At 42.8% G+C, this 20372-nt stretch overlaps 1 protein-coding gene across 7 annotated transcripts in view; it reads right to left on the minus strand.

The window, feature by feature from the left end:
* The window catches only part of sgcd (sarcoglycan, delta (dystrophin-associated glycoprotein)), a 241934-nt gene that overhangs the window by 53782 nt on the left and 167780 nt on the right, over nucleotides 1–20372 (minus strand). For all 7 annotated transcript variants that reach the window (XM_020615170.1, XM_020615172.1, XM_020615174.1 and 4 more), the window contains 3 exons: nucleotides 6683–6784; nucleotides 2476–2563; nucleotides 1299–1418 (listed from right to left, as the gene is read on the minus strand). In XM_020615170.1, the coding sequence (XP_020470826.1) occupies nucleotides 1299–1418; nucleotides 2476–2563; nucleotides 6683–6784 (310 nt within the window). The remainder of the gene's footprint in view (nucleotides 1–1298; nucleotides 1419–2475; nucleotides 2564–6682; nucleotides 6785–20372) is intronic.

Genomic DNA, 20372 nt, shown 5'->3' on the forward strand with positions numbered 1-20372 from the left:
AGAAGTGAATCATTTATTGCTTGCAAACCAATGATGGTAAGATGATGTTATGGGGTAGGACTGGATAAGTCTGACTTCTTCCTACTCCATTCAAGCATGTACTAGGTATAAGCAAATTGATATTGGATTATGTGTAAAATTATGTGTGTTGTCATATCAATTGTCTTTACATGCTTGAAAGAATAAATCAAATCAAATCAAATCAAATCAAACCTATTGATGCGATTAAATGGATGGACTGATGAATAGGTGGGTGGATGGATGAGAGCAGGTGGAAATTTAATGGTGAATGATGCTAAAGAGGAGCAAGAAAATGCTTAAGATAGAACAAAGGAAAAAAATAAAAAATCAAATTAAAGAATGTGACTAAAAAAGACACACGCACAAATAAAACACTAAAGTAATCACAGATATGAACACACACAGACGGGGCAAAGTCAGCATTACGCTTAAATCTGTCACTTTCTGGGGCAGACTACATTTCCCATCAGACTTTGTCTTGAATCTTTAGCATTTCAGTAGCCACAGGACTGTGTTTATTGTAGTCAGCTGCTTTGATTATCCTTGTATTCCTGGTGGCATAGTGAAATGATTTTGCCTTTGCTATCCCCAGCTATGCCCCTCAATCAACTGTCGCAGTGGTGTCGCTTGGAGGCCGACTGGCTGCTGCAATAGAACAGCTCTGTCACTTCTTATCTCCTATCATAAGCACAAAACTCATTTCTCTAAGGACTACATTTCACTCGCTCCGCCCTGAGTCCTGTAATCACAAACTGTGATCGCACTCAGTGACAAGAAATCACTTCATTCTGCAAGAAGACAGAAGGTTTTCGAAGGCCGGATGGCTGATCCTAGTTTGTGATTGTAGGATGGTGTTATCAGGACAACGCACCAATTCGTATATGAAAGCTCCCCCCTGAGTCCTGCAAACGACGAGCTCCCCACTATTATTCTCTTCAACAAGCTTCAATTTTCTTTCCTACCAAAATAAAGCTTAAAAAAGTCCTTGCTCTCTTCACTGATGGGTGTGCACTTTGTTGGAGTAGTAACAAATTACAGTTTACAGTCACTTAAAAATGAAAAGTTTTATCCTCTCACTTATTTATACAAAACAACTAAAAGCCAAAGTCACAGCAACAAATATCCGTTTAGTTTTAGAGAAACAATAACAGTGAGAAAAACAACAGTGTCCTCTGTTAGAACACCAAGATTGTCAGGAATCAGGTTAAGTTGGCGCTTTGGTTTCACACTCTGGATCCTGGCACCAGAGTTTCCGAGCACGTCAGCCGGTCACTCACCCATCACTCTGAGCCTCTCTGCGCCCACCACCACCTCCTTCTCGTCAGCAGAGAAGAGGAGCTTCCCAGAGGTGGATTTGACTTCAAACATCTTTCCTCGCGCTTTAAATCCCCTGGATCCTAAAGCGAACACAGAAAGAGAGGAGACATCAAAGAGGAACGACTGGTTTCTTACCTCAGTATCTGAAAATGTAAAATGCATCCAAGTGGAAGGTGTTCAAGGTGTCCCTGCAGGACTTGCTGACTTAAGTAAAAGAATACTCCACCTTTACAAGGAAATCTACGACTGACTGACACCTGTGCAATTGATTCTGTCACTCTCCATCTGGGATGTGAAGTTGCTCCCTGTACACCAACCCCACTTAACCAAACATGAGAATCATTTGAGCAGACTCCATCTTCCTTCTTTTCAGACCCAGAAGCCAAACCTTTTAACATGAGAGACACTTCCTGTGCATGTTTACATAAAGTGATTTCATTTACTGAAGACTGCCATCGCTACTGGAGGGTGACAGGAGGAGAAAAGGGAAATGTAAAGAACAAGGTGTGATCACAGAGTTAGGGGAGGATGACTGAGGCCACCGCTGGCACAAAGAAAGAGAACAGAGGAAGAATTTATGATGTGGTAATATTTAATCCTGGAAACGAGGTAATGACAGAGCAGTGTTTTCTAACCTGACAGTCGGGACTGCCCACAGCGTTCTCAGATAAATCTATGGAGTTTCAAAATTATTACACTTGGGGAAAAACTTTTTTTTTTTAAACACAAATATGATTATTTTCTCTTACTTTTGTCTACTCTATTATAATGTGGAATACTGGTATTTTACCTTGTGGGGTCTACAACAGCTGTTCAAATGAAACAACCTACAGAGGGAAAATCATGATCAGTAATTACAAAAACCCTGCAAAGCTTCATCAGACTTGTTCCAAGTCCAAAGAAAATGTGAAATATGTCCAAGGAGGACTTAAAGTGTATCCAAAAAGCAAAAATAAACGAATGACCAAGAAATCTCTTCCCTCACTAATGAAACATAAAAATATGCTGTGCATCTGTTGCAGCTGATGTCGTCAGTGTTGCCAGGTTTGATGTTGATGATGAAAACGTATCCTATACGAGAAGCAAACATCAATAAGCTACATGAAAGCAGGTGGTGTTTCTGTTGCTGCGTCTCACCTGTTACGAGTTGTGTGAGCAGCTGGTTGTTGCTGTTGACGATGTTGACCGACACGTTTCTGGACGACTGCAGGAACAGCGGGCGGCCCTGTGGGGAGACAGAGGGGGTGGTGTATTTAGTCAGTCATGCAATGGTTATTAAATTATGATGGTTTCAGTATAGACACTGGACATGCACCTGCACTTCAGTCAGTCCTCTCACACTAGAAAACAAACTGGCAACCTGACAGCAACAAGAGTGGCTCCAGTGTTGACTGAATTTGAGTGAATAGAAAAAAATGTGGGACCTTGGTGCAGTACATGCGGTACATGAAACAAGTGTTGCTTGTCTAGTGCATGTGCAGCTGGGGCCCTTACAGTGCACAGAGTCACATGGGAAGATGACAAAATGGTTGATGCGAGCTTGGCTTGGTCTTTACATGTAGAAAATCCTTAGCTGAAAGAAACCAGTGCTGGTTGCTGTAGGACAGGCCTCTTATATTAAACTCACGCCGCTACCATCCTGTTTTATTTTGGCATTTGCTGCTAACCGTTTCAGACAGAACACCTGACTGCCATGCTCCTGTGCTAACGTGAGGCTTACGTACGCTGAGCCAGCAAACAGTAGAGGAGCACATAAATACAGAGAAACATGTATACTAATGCACACCGTAACTGTCCGAGCGCAGAGACTTCAGCCTCCCACTCCGTTTGATCGCTCTCATTTCCCAGAGAGCCCTGCACCACCTGTAATGCCGATCACGTCGGACACTCTGCTCTTTCAGTGCTCAAGTAATCTTCATGCCTCAGTCAACTTCTTAATTAGAGATAACAGCCTGACCATTGTGCTGCACTCACAGCCAAGGAGGGGCCAGGCCTTGTGTGTATATTACTGATAACATTAAGGCTCTTTCCAAACTTACTGAAGTTCCTACAGTAAATACACACATGTGATATATACACACAAGAGGTTAATGCACTAACAATAATGTGGACTGAATGTAAAATTAAGTTTGGAAACAGACTACCAAGGGAGATCAGAGCAGCAAAGAGGAGCTACTCTGAAAAGCTGAAAAACCAGGTTTCATTCAACGAGCCCTCGTCTGTGTGGAGGAGCCTGAAAAACATCACTGGCTGACATCACTCTCCACAGCACCCAGCTGCCACACAGCAGAGTGTATGTGTTTAGCTTGCTGTTGTGTGGTGCCACTCATCCACTCCTCTTTTCATTACTAATGCAGCAGACAATACTGCTCCCAGCAGGAGGCCTTTCTACCAAAGAGGGATAGGAGAGAGGAGTAAGAGGACAGACTAGGAGAAAGACGTGGGCTGGAGTCGGTTAAAGAAATATTTCATAGGATCCGAGCTGCTCCAAAGGCTGCAAATGTCTCACAGGCTAAATTAAACTTCACTAAGTTGAGCCAACGGACCAATTCCTATGAGCGGTACACTGGCTCTTGTAGACACCCAGTCCACTCTTATTAAAATAAATCTATAGCTTACAGCCTGAGCTCGCTTTGTTCAAGAGCAGTGGGTAGTTTATGACGGTACATAGCTACAGGTAGTGACAGGTAGTACAAGTGTTGAATTGCATACAATTGTACAGATGTACCTAATAAAGTGGCCGGTGGGTGCATATGGTGCTACTGTATATAAACTAATCTGTGATGCTTTGCTTTCTGGGTCTGGAGCTTTTCTGTCACAACTTGAACCGGACAAACTCAAACAAAGGTTCAAAGACCAAAAAACACGAGAGAAGAGATACAGAGATAAATCTAAAGAGGAAAGAGACGGGAGATGCTGGACAATACACAGAGATCAGACTGCCATGATCTTAACAGAGGAATATCTGCAACACACCAGCTTTTTAAATGATTTTTTTCTCTGTACTTTCAATACTTGTCTGGCAGCACCAAGTGTTTTCATGTTAGGAGGAAAACGACAGCAACCGCCTTCAGCCTTCTACAATGTGCTAAATTTGCTATGTCTGTATTTATATTTTTGAATATGTAGATGAGAGATGTACATAAATTTCACACCAACAAAATTGGTCTAAACATAGTGCCAAATAAGAGCACTCGAGCTCTGCAGCCATCCATAGCTGCTTCTTGCAGTGTCTACTGAAACAGGGACTTCATCTTAATATGAATATTTTACCATGCCATAACATCACACTGCGAGCATGTTGTGCTAGTTTGAGTCGGTGTTGAACTTGGCCACCTCCTGTGCTTTGTCACCTGTCAAAATATGCTAGCTGGCTTCCCTGCTCTCTCGTTCTAATTCGGTCCCCCCTCATCAGTCTCCCTGGTTCAGTTTTTATTACTGCTGCTGCTTCCCTCTCATTCCTCATCTCCATTCCCATCCTCACTCTGCTTTCTTTCACTCTGCGCTCTTATCTCCATCTCTCATCCTCTCTCTCAGCTTTCTAAAGCATGCTGCCATCCGTCCACTCCCTGCACACAGCTAATATAACTGTCTGAGTAGAAGAGCCAGAGGGGGAGAGCGCCTATCACTTGTGCTCATCGCTCCACTTCTCTGACATCTCCAAGCCTGGACACTACTCCTGTACTGTGGTTGTTAGAAGGCCGACAGAAAGCCACTCAGAATGTTAATGTGTAAACAGGACACAGCAAGGGACCTCAGACAGACGCTGCATTTGGATCAGTAAACCCTGAGGATTTCCTGCGGGGAAACTGATGCTGAGGGCGTGGCTCTGTGCAGCACACTGGAGAAAGCACACTGACAGCAGCATGTGCTTTGTTTCCCCACTGAGACCATCTGGTCTGAAACAGGTGCACTGAAGGCGCCTGTCGTCATGTTGTGTCACCTTGTCTTGTTGTGATACAACATGACACATGATGTGTCAGGATGTCTTGAATCACCTGCTTTTGTCTTGTCTCGTCACAACAGAACATGACACCACGCGACGCACTGTGACAAGTCGCAGCGGAGCACGTCTTTGTTTTGTGTTGGCTTTATTTTTGTACTGAGATGACATGACACACAACGTACAACATAACTGAGTGCACCCTGGGGCGATATCACTAAAATGTTAGAGGGGCGGGTCTGTAAGATCTAGACTTACTAGTGGAAATGGGTTATAGTATGCATGTTTTCCTTTATAATCGCCAGAAAATAAGAATTGCTTTGTTTTCTTTAGCCTAGAACGAGCCTTTTATATCTACATAGGAGCAGGTCCCCCATCATGGAGGCTGCCATGTTGAGCAGCCATGTATCTCACAGTAGCCCAGAACAGACAAACCACACAGTGGCTCTAGAGTGTGAATTTTGCATTTTCAGGTTGCTTGGATTTGGAGACGCTCGGAAGATGAAGAAGTAACATCAGAAACAGAAGGAAGCACTGTCATGAGTTTAAGAACTATAATTATAGTTAAACTTTAACACCAGTAAAAGGAAGACAAAGTGAATCCCCATCATCAAAGAAGCAAAGACAGAAAAGAAACGGGACAGGGGACGGTACAGGAACCACAGCTTACTGGACACAGTGTATATTCTGTCTGACCTGGGAGAGGGTCAGGATCCCCCAGGAGGAATGGATGGAGAATACTCAGTTTCACACAATAACCCCATCCAAATATTTACAATAGCAGGAACTGAAAACAGAATCTGTGTTTGGGTGGTTTCAGAAAGCATCTGCAAACACTGTTGAAGCACCTAATAAAATCAATACAAGTTGCGACACGGGTGGAGCGGAACCACGTGTACTGTAATTTAATGGTTCCAGTTTGAGTCCTGTCTCATTGCTGTGTAGGATGTAGGCTTCACGGCGCAAATTCACACTGTCACAGTCACAGTCAGTAGACGAGTCTCTTCGCACCACAGCGCTCTGTCACCTCTTACTGTGAGTGTTGTCATTCACCCAGTGCGGCACCACGCAGCCTTTGTTCTGCAGCTGTGGCTCAGTGATAAATGGGAAGAAATATCGTTTTTATGAGCAAACATTTTACAAGTAACAAAGGAAGTTTTGCATCAATGTGGGAAATGGCATATGCCACTTACACACCTGTGCTGATTATTCCAGGACTCACATGGGGCTATCCTTGCAGAAAGGTCATGCTGGTCATTGTCATAGGTGCTGAGAGCTGCGAATGCTTAAAAAACCTTCTATTCTGTAAAATGTATTTTCAGTTCTAATGTGTGTCTGTCTCACACGAAAATAGGAGGATTGTGCAGATGCATACAAGCTGGCATTCTGTGAGTGACTTACTGGTTTGGACTGGATTTCTTTGGCATAGAGGGGTTGGAGGAACTCGGAGTCCCCCTCCAGTTTCAGACCCTTCTCTGTTATTCTGAGGTTGCCCATGCCGTCCTGTGAAGAACAAAGACACAGTCCCAGTTAGTTCATATTCTCCTGTTGTAAAAGCAGAGATGTAGAGTATCGACAGACTCACGGATGTAAACACCGCAACAACATGGATCTGCCTCTCTCTTCACTGTGCCCAAACATGATTACCATGACAATTACCCAACACGCTATCACACTGCATCATCACACAAACACTGGGTACCAGTTAATTTTTGTTTTTTAGTTTTAAAATAGGTTTCCAAAATATTTATGGTAGAACACCATATTCATCGCTGAGTTCTGCCAAGGTGTCATTATGGTTTTGTTGTGTTTAAATATAACTGCACAGGGATGGCTGATCACATAAACCACCTGCTGCAATGTGACCAGAGCTTTGGACTTGACGCACAATGATTAAAGGTGATATATGGCCCTTGAGTGCATCTTATTAAACATACATATTTCCATGAGCAAGGCTGCCCATTCACGCTCGTGCTCACCATACTAAATATACTGACGCTGTTAGGTGATTTTCTTCTGGAATAAACAATACACCTCTCTGATTCTATGAAAGACAGCTGCCACTTGTTAAACCACTCTGGCATCGTGTTGATCAATTAACCCTTGTGACCAGTTTCCCACTGTAGAATCACTCAGGGGTAGAATGTTGCTGTAAATATCACATTTGTGTTACAACAGCAAGAGCTGATCCATTTATTTAACCTCTGTAGCCACATTGTACGTTAGCTGAGCGTGGGTGCCCTTTTAGAGCAATGGCCTGTCAACAGTTACATAAAATAACAGGAGGAGAGCAGCAGCGGAAACAGAGCAGGACAACAAGGAGTCCATTAAAGCAGTCACAGGTCCCAGTGTCGTCTTCATGTGTTTCCTGCTAATACGGTGCCAAGCAGTGAACGTGAATTGCTGGATGTGTCCAACACCTGCGGTTTTATAACAAACACCTGTTATTTATCTGTGTGGGGGAAAAGTCAACTTAATAATCACACACACCTGTGTGGGGGAAAGTCAACTTAATAATCACACACACCTGACAGTGTGAGGAAATGTTACTGTGTTCACACTCACTCAGCAACAAACATTGATCACTGTCGACCATGTAAAGCCTCATTAAACTCTCTCTCACGTTGATCAGCTGCTCAAATCCCTTTAAATCTTTTATAATGCTGCAGCTGAAACTTGACTTCAGCACTGTATACAAACCAGTGGCAAACATGCCTCACACATTACATAGCGTACACAAACAGAGCCCAGGATCAAACTTATTTTTATTATTTTATTAACAGTGCGTTGTGTGCTCAGTGTATCGCAGTCGTCAGTGAAAACAGAGCTCAGACGTATCCTGTCATGCTAATTATGTGAGAAACATCTCCATATCAAAAGGAAGAACTTTGTGAATACGGTGTTTACATGTTTAAATTTTATAGTCTGAAGTAAAAGAAAATGAGTTTACACTGAGCAGAATCTGACCCAGTGGATCATTTAAACACAGCATAACACCAAATGCTTCTGCATGCTTTACAAGGTGGCAGCAGGTATAGAATATTATTTCATCAAACTGGGTGAATGAATTGGTGGAGCAGCAGCACAGAGGGTAGAACAGCGCAACTGTGACAATGACTGAAACCACAAACATCTCTTTACCTCCCAACATTCAGTTAAGGTATGAAACAGACATTTTCTTTCACCTATGTTGTTTTCTTATTGCTCATTTGTCCCAGTATATAAAACCACAATAAAACAGGAACATCCAGTCAGAGGTGTTGCAGCAGTGTCACAGATGCTTCCATTGTTGCAGTGTGCACCCGAACAGCAGCAGACCAAAGGATATTAAACAGCGATGAGACGAGTAGATTTGGAGAAAGGAGACTGGCTCAGAAGCTGCTTTGATTCAAACATGACTATCAAGGCCGACCCTTGACTTTCCAGCCTTTCATTATATATAAGATCACCCACTGGATCATTTCAGGATGAGAGATGTCAGTTTGATAGTACAGGAAAAGCCATCTATCTGCCCATGTGATCTCCTCCTGCACAGACTGTTTTCCTGCCATCTTTTGATCCCTGAGGTTCTGATGAGCAAATGGAGATCAAGACCCCTTGAAATCCCAAAGTAACCGAGGACGGTTTTCAAGCCTCCTCCATGTAATCCTTCCCCCACGGTGTAAAACATTAAAATTCTGGTACTGTTGTGGCAAGGAGGGCTGAGTCCCGGACGTGTTGTGGTTATGAATTATCCCCAGGTGGGAAATCAATAGCCGCATACCGATTATTATAAAGACGAACATCCAGGAACTACTTATTATAAGTCAGGCCACGATCTTTGTTTACACTTAACCAAGTAGTTTATGTGTGCAAAATTTGCATGCTCCATGTTTATTATTGTAACCATGACAACTATAGTCTGTAGCATGATGATGAATAAAAAAACACTTTCTTTGCTTATTGATTAAATAAATGCACTGATTGGATCCAAGAACCAGACTCTACACATGAGAAACAGCCCAGAGTCTGCTTAACTGTAGGAGGCATATTTTCCTTCCTTGGAGAGTCTCAGCAGAACGTTCTTAAATACAGGTTCTCTCAGACAGATTGATTTCTGTTAGAGGTAGATGTGAATACACTCAGTGAGTCCTCCCACTGGCCGGTTCATATCTCAGACTGGAAAATCGCTGAGGATGCAGCATAGCTGAAAAGTAATGCTTTGCTTCAGTCAGTATTGCTGCCTTTCCATTTCTCTCTGCGGAGAGAAGTCAAAACACACGCTTACAAAGAAGTGATTTTCAGAAACCTAGTTTATGTGGAGCCTGGAAATACAATATTAAACTGGTTCTACCTCACACAGCAGTACGAGTATGATAGCAGAATAATAAAAATCCATTAACTGAGACATTTAAGATTTTTCAATTGTAAGAGCACTCAGCTACAATGAGTGCAATTGTGGCCAGTGGATAATGGCAAAAAATTGAGGCTACACAATAGCTGGGTGGACTAAGATGCAAGTGAGGAAGATGTGGATGCAGCTGAGGAAATTGTGATGCACCCACAGAGTCCAAATCACTCCCTATTTATACCACTTCATTTGAATGTCAGTACTCTCAGCATGAAGGTTATTCTCTATATAGTGCCCTGAAAAAAATCCTGCAATCAAATAAGAAAGTAGTGTTCACAGGATGTACACTGCTTTCTACTAATAATCTCACAATGCTACTGCAAATATCACATACAACCTCTGTCAGTAATGACACAAAATGACGACGACTCAGAAGTATCCGAAATCCACAGAAAGGAAGTGTTCACTGTAACTGACTGAGGGTCCGGTGTGTGGGAAGTAGAGGGCGACAGACGGCCTGAGCTCGCCTGTTTCAGCACCACGGAGAGAGACACAGGAACAGACATGTCTCTGGACATGTAGATTATCTACATGCAGTGGCCTCGTGTACAGTATATTATGTGTATATATAGTGACATGCACATGACTTTCTGCTAACAATCCAACAGTGTCAAGTTTCACATTTTCCAGCTGTTAAAACCACTGCTGTGCAACTCACCTGTGTCCACCGTTGTTCCAAATTTACAGCTCACTAACTACATAGTGTCTTTTATAAAAATGAACGAGTGAACAAGGGAGTGATTTTTGACACAGCCTTGGTTTTTGACTGTTTCACAGCCAGACAGAGACTTGGCTTGACTATTACAGCACAATGGAGAGACATACGAAGCTGTGTGTATACTGTGTCTGATTCACAAAGACAGCAGCTCATTACGCAGTCAGCTCCTGGGCTGTGCCTGGTATCGGACCTCTAAGAGATCATAATGCAGTGATCTTGATTACTAAATATTTACACGAGCCATCTGAGAAAACCCATTATTCAAAAAATTACTTCCAAAATTGACTGATGTGAGCTCTGGAAATCCAACGGAATCCATTCACCTGTTGTCTCCTCCTATGTGCCCAGTCCTCCTTTAAATGCAAATGCAATACGGAGTGAGACACAGTGCAGACTGGCTAGTCCACGTCTGTTAAGAGTGATACTGTACATACAGCATGTGTGTTTGGGGCAGAGCGCGTCGCCTCTACGGCTGAAAAACAAGTACAAAACTCTCACTGAAACTGGGCCAGACCGTGTAACCAAAGAGAATTTACCCCACATCTCAGTGTCCTGCTCACTATGGAGTAAAGTACAGAGGGTCTAATAATCAGGGAGGGGTGAATAAATGAAGGAGGGAGTGATTTAGCTCTTAGCCTGGGTTTGAATGAGTCAGCACCCTCCAACTGCCAAATTAAGTAATGACAGTGAGTTCACAGTATATGCTTTCAATATTCGCAATGAAATGGAAGCTGCAGGCTCAGTACAAGTAAAAATAGAAGACAATGGGTGCAAGCACACCATTCATTTTGTTTAACTCAATCCAGCTGCATCCGTCAACCAAGTCATGAGCTTCATCTTACTATAAAACCTGCAGCTCGACTCGACTCAGAACACTGAGCACAGCTGCACTGATTGCAGCTTCTTTTCTAGACAAAATTTCTCCTTTCTCTTTTTATTCTCTGCAGTGAGTGTAGCGCTGCAGCCGGCACAGTGAAACCAGGCGAGCACTCATGAATAATTCAGGGAGGCTCTTACCAGGACAGAGGCCTCTGAACACTCAGGTGCCTTCTTACCTCTCTTCTCCTGCCCTTTACTCTTCTTCTTCCCTTCTCTTCACCCTCTGCCTTTCATCTTCTTAAAATCCTCCCCTTGTTCTGTCCCCTCGCTGGTCATCCTGTCTGCCAATTTGTCTCTTTTATTTTTCCTGTCTCTGTCTTTTTTTTACCCAGCCATCGCATTAATATTGAAAACAATTCAACAAGACTAAGACATTAAGACAAATACAACATGGTGGGGTCTGCTGATGTTTGACCTTTAGTCAAGCTACTAAACTATTAGCCAGGCACTTCTGTCATGAGCACAGCGTTTATAGCCCAAACATTTCACTGATGCCCTGATCTTTTCACTACCACCATGCTCAAGCCATCTCCCTTCATCCAACCAAAACATACTGTGAATATCACGGATTTCCAGGAATTTTTACTTATAAGTTCACATTTAGGCCTAATACATAAGGACTATTTGATTAAGTCAAAAAAAGTGGAGTTTCAGCAGTACTTAAAATTATCTGCGTTGGCTAAATCTCTTCAAAGACTAGACAATTTTAGCCCCCTTCTAGATAAACTGAGCACATTACTGTCTCAAAGGTGTGCCATCCGTCCGTCTTCCAAGCGACTTATCCTGTTCCATCTCCAGTCCTGCACCCTGAGCCATTGCCAGCATCCACAGGATTAGAGACAAGGTAGATCCTGGACACACACTTTCATCAGTGTTGGTGCCTTCAGGTGCAGCCATGTTTCCAGCAGTCAAGACAAGAGTTTCCTTAGAGGACGTTATGAAAATCTTAATTTCTTAAAGTCATTTACTTTTGTTGTCAATCATTCCATGTTCCAGGGAGCAATCAGGTTTGTCCTGCCAGGTATCCGGTACCGGTGTTCTTACGACTGGAACGACAGGCTGTGCTTAACTTCATCTGTTGAAATTATGACCATGTGAGTTCTAGTTCAGTGCAGCATAAATTAGTTTTTGTCCAGTCGCAGAAATGTCAGTGACCACTGCAGCCTCTAGGAGGTGTCGGCTGGGCCCGATACTTTGACTCCGTTTTTCCTTTTGCTTGTCTGAAGTTGGGAGAAATCTGGGCATAATTCATTGCACATCTACCCAGGTTCCCCCTCGCCCCCTTCCTTCCTCTCTCTGCACAGTAGGACTAAATTGATCTACACTCAACTCAGTGCTGCTTCTGCTGTCACCACGCCGTTAGCTTTATAGTTACTGAGGATTATTTATGTTTGTATGTCTCCTGTGTGCACTTGGACTTCTTTGTGAATGTGTGCTTCCTGGACTGACTGTCTTTGTGTGAGTGTGTGTGTGTGTGTGTGTGTGTGTGCTCGCTCTGTTTACCTGGCTGTTTGTGGGTGCAGAAGAAAACGTCCGTCTTGTAAATAACATGCTATTATTCTCCAGATTTATGTGGTGCTGCTAGCTGTGCTATGGCAGAGGCGGAGGGGGGTCGGCAGCCAGGAGGAGGAGGAGGAGGAGGAGTAGGAGGAGCGGTGAGGAACACTGGCAAAAATAAGGAGTGAGGTAATCTGTCCTCTTATCTGTATCCAGCATTGCTTCTTAACTCTGCCATCTCTCTCTGCCTGCTGTCTCCCTCCATTTCCTTTTCTGAAGTCGACCTCTTCACAGAGCCGGGAGTCATCGCTGTCAATAATGTACAGCTCCCGGTCCATTATCGAGCGTCTGCATCAATATGATCCAGCCGCTACCTGAGGCTAAAGCAAATACAGACGTCTTCATGCTCTGGGGAAATATTACAAGGAGCCATACTTTTGCATACACACACCTAATCACACTCCTGCAGGGCTAAAGGTCAAAGTTGCGTTTGGATGCCTCTACACAGTACAAGTTATTTGAGGATGAGGAGATGGAGGGTTACCTGGAGGAATGAGAAAAGGAACACAAGGTACATTGCCAAAGGCTGTTTTAACAGTGTTAAAGTGGGCAGGGTTAAACACCAGCCCCTCTCCTACAGCTTGTGCAGCACTGTTGGTTTTGGCACCTGAGCTTCAGTCTTTTCTGAAGGGAAGGCATATTTGTTTCAGTCAAACTTTGGTGATACATCAGAGGGCACTTTGTTTAATCTTCCTGGGGCTTGAGGCACATCACAATGAGCTCAGGGGACTTTAACTCAGGGAAGGTTCTTCAACTGTAGTTCATGGGAACAACAAGCAATCGGCACTTCCCAGCGGAGAGTGGCAGCTTAAGTCGACTGACTAGTTGTTGTCCCCATTAAGTGTTAGTATTGGTGATAATCAGGCCCAAAGGGAATCTGCGCACACAGAATTCTGATGACACCGCCACAGATTTTCTGCAGATTTTGAAAATATTAATATGAAATTCTCAAATTTAAAAGTCCATAGAAAGTGATTTCTTTCATACTGCTCAAGATTATTTTAGGCTGCTTTAATGTATTTTTGTGCTTACTTTTGCTAAAAAATAATTCTTAGCTAAATGAGTATTTTCTTTTACATTACAAGCAAAAAACGTACTGCACAGATTTCCATTCTGAATAACTGCAGAAAAAAAAAATCTGCAAATTCCATTTGGGCCTGGTAATAATATAAGTTTCACTTTGAGTTGTGATGTCTCTCTATTCAAGTTCATGGTAAATACACATATTTACATTTCTTCCATTTATCTGTAACCTCCTGTGATTCATGCCCATGCTCTGGTTACTCTACTTGCATCCTGTAGTTGCTGTTCATTAGCACTCTGTATTCACGACTGACTGATAGCAGCTTGTTTAGAGGATGTTAATTTCTCTGTGACCATTATGTTTTATTCCTACACTGCAAATAAATACTTCTTTTGGGGATAATAAAAGTTAATCAGTCGTTTGATGCCAGTGGACAATCTGACTGTTCCAAGAAATGTGATCATGTGGTGAATCAGATCATTTCTGACTATGACTTCCACCAGTGAATGCATCAGATTTATGAGACCCGAGGACAAAAGATTAATGGGCTGAAAGCAAAATAAATGGCACAGTACCAGTGCAGGATGGGAGTAGTCTTCCTTTTGTGAGAAATAAAGGTTGTGGAGGTCCAAGCGGCGAATGGGTGTGTACTGTAGCATCGTAGAACACATTTGCATCCCCCCCATAGGCCCGCAATCTGTAGCTGCACTCCTTCCCATACCTGAACCATACCAGAGTTGCAATGCAAACACAGTCTATCAAGTGGGATATTTAAATATGTTGTTACTGGGAGTAAAACCTTTCAGTGAACAGAATGCAGAGATTTACAGTACCTGCACTAATTTCAAGCTGGTGTCACCGTAATACAAACAAAATCTTCTGTGATCAGAATAACCTGAATGTGCCAGAGGCAATAAGGAGCTGACTGAACCAGAACAGTCTGTGGGACACTGAAGGCTGCACCAGGTGAATCCTACCAGCTCAGGGCAATTCAGGTGACATTTCTTGGCTGCGTTTGGAGGAGCCTTTGAAATGGAACTTCAGAAAATGGAACTGGAGCACAGCAAGAGACAAAGAAACTTTCATGAAGCAGCTTCATTGGGGTAAGAAGTAAAAATAGTAAATCTGAATTATACAGTAGGCTGATGGAAACTATCAACTAGCTGAAAACGTAGAAACAAATCAACTCCAACTTGATTTGTTTCTACGTTTTTTCAGCTAACTATGACCTGGATGACTGAGAATCTGCACGGACATGTAACTATCAACTACCCAAAACTGCCTTCACAGGCCACATCCTACCACCATCTTTGTTGAGGGATTCAATCAGTACTCCCATGGAAGGGAGTCTGACACCATGACAACATTACAATCAGTAAACAGGAACTGAAAATAATGCAATGCTACGGATTACCAGATTTAAATTCCAGCCTGTGTAAATCTTCCCCTCCAGGCAGCTTAAACATTTCAACCACTTCCAGCACATATCAGCAAATAATGACAAGTGGTGCAGAAGTAAAACCAAGCTGTCTTTTTGCCACAGGTAAACATGACAATCAAAGAGAACCTGTTCTCTTGTTTATTCTTCACTCGCCAGCAAAACCGTTGTTGGCATTTCAAATGCAAATGAATATGTGGTAGAGTGCTCAGGCCACCTGCAAGTCCTTTGCCAAAAAGCTCTTGGTGAGTAAAATTAAGCCTCATTGAGCCGCAACAATGCATCTCCTGCAATCCATTCCGTCTCCAATTCTGCAACACTGAGTGCTCTTTCAGTCAGCCTCCGCTGGGCCTGTGTGGCTGCCAGGTGCCAACATGGCCGAAATCCAAGATAATACATTTTTCAATTGATCTGTCTGATAACATGACCAGAAAAAAGTCTTCCCCCTTGTCCTGCAGTCTGAATGAAGCAGCAGCTCTGAGAGGCTGCTCTCGTTCCACAGGTGATAGCTGGTGACGCCATGTAGCAACACCATGAGATGGCTATCAGTGGAATTGGCTTTCAGATTGCTACCCACGGTGAACCCCCGCTTTTCTGATTGAAGCCCTCGATGCAGCACCACACCACCCATCAGTGGGATGGGAAGCCAGATGTTTGGAGGAGAGAGAACTCGAGAATGAAAGATGAAAGAAAGGAGAGCAGGAGGTGATATTGATAAAGACAGGGAGAGATAAGTCTGGGCAAAGTAGATAGATAAACACAGAGCTAGATGAGAGTAAAGAGTAAACGAGACAGATGATGTGTGGAAGCGCAAATGAGACAAAAGATGCTGACTGCAAGTGGAGTCAAGAAAGGGGACAGAAGGGAATCAAAAGATGGAGAGGAAGGAGATTCAGAAGAAAATACTGGGGGAGGGGTGGTGGTGTAAAATCAAGTGTAAGTCCGAATTAGCAGCTGAGAAAGAGAGAGGGAACAAGTAACAAAAGAGACATCCATACTAATGTGGGTGAATTTAAGAAGGCAATCTTGGTCTCTCAGTTCAGGCAACGCATCTTCTTTACACCACTGTTTTTAAACCCTAAGACGTCCCAAAAAGCTCTCCAAGGAATAATTTTGAAAAAGCACGCATTAAGAGTCAGTGTGGAATGAGAGAACACAGTTTTTTAAAACCACTTCAGTCAAATCACCTGTAAGACCTCGATAACCACAGACCCGCAGTGCCGCCAGCAATGTTTCAGGTTTATCCAGTACTATGGTTTACAACTAAATACCTGCAAATCTAATGGCAACACTGGCATTTTGTGCTAAATGCCAAGTATTAGTATGCTAACACTATAAGCTAAACATGGTAAACATTACACCTGCTATACATCAGCCTATTCCTTGCAAGTATATTAGTACCGGGCCGTAGACTTGCAGCCTTGCTGATTAGACGCAACACAGTGTTATCTAAATGTGTTCATTTCCAAAGTAATGCAGAAGTGTTGTATGGTTGCTGGGCTACCACATAAAAAACATGCTACAGTGCGAACTTTTATGACGATGATAATATGCAACCAGGGTGCACCCCGCCTCTCGCCCAATGTCAGATGGGATTGGTTCAATTGACTTACTGCTGTTCAGTCAAAATACAGAACTCCAGTATCCCTTTTTTCCACATTAGCAGTCAAATACCATCTTCTTACAATCTGTGAAAAATCACACAAATATCTATTCTGACCTGGTGATGAGTCCAACACACTCACATGGTGCCCTCTATGTCCTGTGCTAGATAAGGAGTTGATTAGGGTTCAGAACATTTCATTTGCTCACATTTAATGACTTGACTAGGTTACTGTACCATGTGGTGAGTCCTCTCAGAGACTCCATCTCCGCTCGCTGTGCCTGCAGCTGCCTCATGTCAGCGTCGGAGGTTGATAGATTTCCTATTAACTTCGTTTTGATCTGAAACAGGTAGCATGGCCCTCGGAGGCCGATGGCAGCGCAGCATCAAATTCTTCAAACCGGCAGTGATTGACATGTGAATACCCAAGCCGTCAGGTCCACTGAGCTGAATCAAATTCACAGTGAGGAGTGTGGACTATGCAAGAGATGCCCTGCAACCACCGGATTTACAAACAAGGCTGTTCTCACTGATTTTAAAGGTTGGTCCGAAAATTCAGACAATGTAAAAAAAATTCTGATGAATGTGAATGTGGTCTTAGATGGTCTTAAAAGGAACTAGTTTGAACTGGGAACATGTTGAATGGCACTGAGGCATTGGCACTGAAAACTGTTTGTCTAAACTTGGTTCCATATCTAAGTGTCCTCACTTACTTTGTTTCACCTTTAAATGTTGTGGGGAAATTCAGTCCCCATAAAGGTAGAAATACAGTACCCCACACACACTCATGAATAAACTGTGACAGTAGTCAAAGTGGTGCAATCATCTCCTGATTATTAAGTAATTACTGTGGGCTAATTGGAAGTGGTTATTGTTTTTATGGCTCCTGGAGCAGCTTTGTGATGGAGTTTCATCTCAGGCAGAAATAAGGTTCAGTCACTGTCACAGCAGCTTTTAGCTCAGTGTGCGTGTGCTAAACTGCAAAACAAGCCTTTGGTCAATAATGAAAAAGTATTCAAATGCTTTGCAGGTGTAAAAGGAAGACCACAGTGGAAAGTAAAAATGCTGCACTCAAAACTTTCCTATGAAAATAAGTATTAGCAAGAAGTTGTACTTAAAAGTTAAAGTTCTTTCGGCACAGCAGGGTCCCTTACAGATGTTTTAACATGCTCTAACATTTCAGGTCACAGAGTTTTAATGATTTACTGTTTCAATTACACCAGTATGCATCATTTCAGTTTTATTGGTAATTGCAAACTAAATGTGAACCCTGCTGGTTGAAAGCTCTGGACGAAATCTATAAAGTACAGCATGAGTTAAGAGTTTTATTTAGTTTATTTTGTCATGTAACTCATTTAATGTGTCATTAATTTCAATCTGCATGGCTAAACATCTAGAAAGTGTGCAGTTCAACATTGCCACCACCATTCTCACCACCCTGACACCTTCACAGACATCCCCCTCAGATGAATTAGAAAGTGCCACTGCACACAACTCTCCCTGTGATTTGCATCTCCTCCCCACTCCTTTCCCTTTTCTTTTTGTTTAAACGAGGCCTTTGTGCTGCATCCGAAGCTCCAGATGCCATCGGAGAGGTCTTCAATAAAAACCTTGACCTTCTGTTCCATGTAGAAATTTACGACACACAAATTTCATTAAATCTCATGGTTGCTCAGACTGAATGGCCTTGTCTTCAAGGCACGAGCACCATCACAGGGACGCCAATGCCTGGAGGGTCTCAGTTCATTCAGAGAGATGGTGGGAGGGGTGGAAACAGACAGAGATAGGAGTCAAGAGGAGCTGATTTGCATTTTAGTTTCACATTCATGCCGATGCTTCCCAGAGGCATTGGACTTGTTAGCTTACCAGGCTCCAGAGCACCCTGGTAACCAAATAGTTAAAGCACATACCACATAACTGCAACATCCATGGATTGATTCTGGCTGAAAAGCTGTGCTGCATGGACGATACAGGGCATCCTGAAGCTTCTGTGACCTCTGATTGTTTTGACCTGAGGGAAACATTCCTGTCCTACAGCCTGGGTATGCTCCTCTGCTGAAATAATTACTCACTGTGGGGCAAATAAAGTTGAACATTGGCCTGTGTGCTTTAATGTTGCTGTATTTCAAGTAAAAATGAGTACAACTAAGAGAGGGCTTTGTTAGGAGCAAAAATGTCAAGGATAGTGGCGTGTTCCTCCAAAACTGGTACTGACGTTTTAGAAGGACTGACTGGTGCTGACCAACATGTTGCCCGCCCTACCAGGGCATTCTGAGATTTCGTTTTCTGATGGTATGATGATGTGCAGGCTGTGTTCATGAGTCTGCAAGATGTGAACAAACAGTGGAAATGAAATATAGTGCATCATAGCATGAGATGCCAAAGTGCTGGAACAACATGTGTGATCACTCTGCTGATGGGAAGTCGCGACAAAAAGGTCATCAGTACTGCACTGTTTCATTTTTAGTAGCCAAATAACTTAATGTTGTGATCACTTTCATTTCTGGCGTTATGGCAATTTTGTGTTGGGTGGGAGATGCACGCACATCTATAATGAGTTCAACCATAAACATTATCAGTTTATCTGTAGCATTTGATTAACTCACTGTTGTTCAGTGTTTGTCTTTCCATCATGTTATTCTCTGCTCAAGGAACTCTAATCATCTTAAAAGTCTTCCTCCCTGCTCCAAACAGTTTTCCACCAGATGTTTCATGATTACTTTCAACTTTACTAGGATCTACCCTTAACATTTAAGGGGAAGTCTTGGTAAATGCCCACAATTCTAAGATTTTTTTTAGGAATTCATCTGGGAGCAAGTCTTTGCGCTAGGAATGTTTATGAATACGGGCCCAGAGCTGATGGTGCAGTACATGTTTTTCCCTAAAGGAGCGTAAATAAGTATCATTTAAGTCTTAGAGTAGAAACTGAGCCCAGTATTGGGTGAGAAAAGGCAGATCAGTGCATCCCTTGACCGTGACTAATATAAAGTCTCTCAGTGTGAAGAAATGCTTTAAAACAATGGTTTATGTGCTGGTTTTTCAGTTAAGTTTTCACTGAGGACATAAGGAGAAACAGCCAATTCAGTGTCCACAATGCTAAACATGATCAGGAGAGCAGAGCTCGCTCGACTCGTCGCTCGCTTCTGGCTGAATAAAGTTTAATAGTAATAAGACAAAGAGAGACTTGGTGACGCTTTATCCAGGCCTGTCATTATATTTATTTAGCCTTCTGTGTGGATTTGGAGAAAAATGCCATTTTCTTCAGCTATAACTCTTTTTCTGAGCAAGTCAATAGGGAAGAAAGTGGAGAAATATCCAGTCTGTTCACCTGTTTAGGTATTCATATATTTATATCGGTCGTCCCTATGGATTGCTTTGCCATGTGGCAGCGCAGTAATAAATTTAGTTTTGAATGGAATATACAGACGGGCTGTATTTCTCATATTTAGCTTCTGGATTGCTATTTTCTTCTCCTTCATGAT

The sequence above is a fragment of the Monopterus albus genome, unplaced genomic scaffold (assembly GCF_001952655.1).
Source record: "Monopterus albus unplaced genomic scaffold, M_albus_1.0 scaffold159.1, whole genome shotgun sequence".
Taxonomy (NCBI): domain Eukaryota; kingdom Metazoa; phylum Chordata; class Actinopteri; order Synbranchiformes; family Synbranchidae; genus Monopterus; species Monopterus albus.